Source organism: Gavialis gangeticus, unplaced genomic scaffold (genome assembly GCF_001723915.1).
Source record: "Gavialis gangeticus isolate Ggan-Ray unplaced genomic scaffold, GavGan_comp1, whole genome shotgun sequence".
Lineage (NCBI taxonomy): Eukaryota > Metazoa > Chordata > Crocodylia > Gavialidae > Gavialis > Gavialis gangeticus.
Window position 1 is genome coordinate 8,207,253 of NW_017729002.1, and position 3,345 is coordinate 8,210,597.

General features: G+C 45.3%; 1 protein-coding gene across 1 annotated transcript in view; it reads left to right on the forward strand.

Annotated features, from left to right (window-relative positions):
* Window positions 1-6: 6 nt before the first annotated feature.
* Window positions 7-3,345, forward strand: part of USP7 (ubiquitin specific peptidase 7) — a 128,051-nt gene continuing 124,712 nt past the window's right edge. The window contains exon 1 of the mRNA XM_019507476.1: window positions 7-162. Within this exon, the coding sequence (XP_019363021.1) occupies window positions 75-162 (88 nt within the window). The 5' untranslated portion in view covers window positions 7-74. The remainder of the gene's footprint in view (window positions 163-3,345) is intronic.

A 3,345-nucleotide genomic window follows, 5' to 3' on the forward strand; every position in this document is an offset into this window, starting at 1 on the left:
CCCCCGCGACGGGCCTGCAGCCGCCCGCAGGAAAGGCCCAGGCCGGCGCCGCGGAGCCAGAGCCCCAGCCCGACATGAACCACCACCAGCAGCAGCAGCAGCCGCAGCACCAGAAGCCCGGGGAGCAGCAGCTGAGCGAGCCCGAGGACATGGAGATGGAAGGTGAGGCGGCCCAGGCGGGCGGGCGGCCGCGCTTCCCCCGCGGGCTCCCGGGCCTGGGGCCTTGCTCCCGCTGGGCGAGGAGACGTGGAGCGCAGCGAGGGGCGGCCGCTGGGGCCGGGCCGGGGTCCCGGGGGTCGGGGCCTAGCGGGGCACAGCTCCCTGCTCGCGTCCGAGGGGTCTGCGGCCGCCCCCCTCTCCTGTGTTGTTGACTCCAGGAGCCGCGCGGCGGGGTTCTGCCTTGCAGCCCTTTCATTGTATGTGCACAGCGCCAGCCACGCGAGATGCTCGCCATTTTTAATTGGGAAGGGAGCTGAGGGTTATTTACCGCAAACGCATCTGGCTGGGGCCTAGCAGGGAGCCTTGTGCCTCGGCCCCGGCCATGTGGAGCCGCTCGGGCCCTGATCCTGCACAGTCATGCAGTTGCACACGGGTGTGTTTTGATGGGGAGGAAGGCCCGGTTCCAGGCTTCCTCTCTGCTGCTGCCCCAAACGCTGGCAGGCGGATCTGCCCGGGAGACGATGCTGGGCTGCGGGGATTAGTAATCTTGGTGTTTAAGATTTCACCGGGATGTGACCCTTTGCGTCCCAAACATGTTGGGAGGACACTCGAGAACAGAAACTTCCGCGGGGACGAATGACTCTGCCGCACTCTTGGTGTTGTTTATAATAGTAAACGCTTTCTGACACGATGATTAAGCAGCATGAAACTGCCTCGAGCGTCCTAGCAACAATAACAAGAAGGTTCGCCGTCGGAAGCCCGTTTGGTGGTGAGATATTTAAGCAGTGGATGTAGCCGATATAAAATCTGTAACAAGTCTTGGATTGGATCTATAATGATCAAAACTATGTTACTGGCAACTAGTCATAGTTACTACTGTTGAGTAGGGCTGTTGCATTTTTAAGAGAGGTTTTCCATGAAGCTTTAATTTTTTTTAGACAAAAAGATTTACTTTGAGCGTATTAAGGCATGTTACATGCTAGTGCAACGTCTGCTTATTTGTCGAAGACCTGCCCCCAAATTGCTGTACACAGTTTAATTTTTCTTGTAATCTCAAGAGAGAGAGATGAATGAGGTGAGTCAGTTTAAAAAAAACCTGATCACGCCTGCTTGTATGTATACACAAACATTAACATCTTGTATGTATATAATGTGTTTTTCAAGAGAAAATGTGATAGCCTCTAGCAACCAGCTTTGCTTTCAGTATTCGTGTCCAGTCCTCTCTGGAGTATTGACATTGCTTAATGTTTGATTTTTATGGGCTTGATCCTGTAGCGTACCCTGAAAGATGCTGAAGTGCTTTGAAATCCCATTAGCTGATATAATTTAGGGTGCTCAGCACAGTTCAGGATTGAGTACCACAAATGGGGGAAACAGAATATTTTAAATGTATGCTTAAGCCTTTTACTGACCCTAGTGATTTTACCCTAAACTTTCCCACTTAAAATCTATGCATATGTTAACATTTTGAAATTGCAGGGCAGCAGTATTCCAAAAATCTGTTCATGAGTCTTAAGTAGGCAAGTTAGTCATGTATCTGGTTAAGACTAATATGGACATGCTAACCTGTTGGTGACAGCTTATTTAGCCTTCCGTTAATACAAAAATGTTTGGTCTCCATTTGTTTTTGGACTGTTTGGCTTCATAAGAAAATAAGGGTTAGCTGTACTAGGCTAGGCTTTGGGACCCTTTTACTGAAAAACTGATGTTTGCTTAGCTTACTGCTAAGAACAATGCTCAACTTTCTCATATGCGGGTGTGCATACATTCTCGATGAAAGAAAATTGAATGTTTTTGGACGCACAATATTTAGTAAAAATACAGCTGCCTTATTTCTGACATTAACTGCCCTTCTCCTTTTGAGAGATCACACTAGATTTAGGAGGTATGTGAAGAATGTAGGGTGGAAAACTGCACATCTTGATTTTAAATTATGTGGCGCTAACTTAACTTTTATCCACCCAGCGTAGCCGCACAGTTTTAAATCAGAAGAGTTACTGTTACAGAACTAATACTGACTTAAGGGAATTATATTCTGCCAAATCAGTTTGACTGGGATGCTTTTTGGGTCCTTGCCCTCTCTGTCCTGTTTCTTTCTCTTCTGTGACCACTTGACACTTTTTTCTTCCTTCAGTGTTTCCAAGCTGCAGAGTATACATAGTAGAAACAGTGGTCTGTGTTTAAAAATGGGGGTGAGGATGAATAAAAAAAGAAAATGACTTTTATATTTGAGAAGGGGAAAAGGTGCAATCTAGGTAGTAATATAGGAATAATAGGCCTGGGTGAGGAGTAGGTATCTGCTTCATGGCCTCATATGCTCTGCAGTCTGATAGTACTGTACTGAACAGAATGATTTGGTATTTTGAGCTTCACTGTACAGGTTGTCCTGATTCTAGCAGCCCATGCTTGTGACTTGCCAACCCAAACGACTGTTTACAGCCATCTTTGTCAGGAATCTGGAACAGGGCTTCAGCGGGCACCTCTGGAGGCATAGCAAGACACCTTAGCTTCTTTGCCATTGCATCCTTCCCTCGGGAATTACAGCAAAGTAAAATACTGCAGTTTAGTAAATGTTAACCTTTTAAGTGTACCTAATGCAAGGACAGGAAATAGTTTTCCTTTACTGCAGGTAGCTTGTCATGTTATAAAAAAAATAAAATACTTGTGTTGTTTTATTGCATTCAAGTGAGGCTTGCTTTCCTGGGGTCGGGGCATAACTTTATAAAAAGCATATAACAGGATAATCTGGTTCCTGATATGTAGCTCCTATATAACTTGCCTCTAACCTAATTAAATTTAAATCCAGGTGCTTTCAAGGCACTTGTTTGCACAAGGCTTAATTGCCGTGTAATCCATAGAATGATTTCACTCCCTATCTAGAAAAACTGTTTCACAGACAAATGGGTATAGAAGATTAGTCTGATACTTACCTTAAATTTTCCTTTATGGATTTCACTCCTGTATCCTTAGTGGCATTCCTGTGCATCGTGGCAAGCAAGCCTCTCTTTCTGGATGGAGTATCTTTTTATGTTTGTGGACTACCTTATCAAATGTTGCTTGAAATTTGGTCAGTTCAGTTTGAGTATTTCTATTTTTTTTTCTCATATGTCAGTTGCTTTAACCTTCTGATGATTATTGTAGGGAGGGAGGTATGAGCTCCTGCTTCTTAAATTTTTTTTTTTTTTT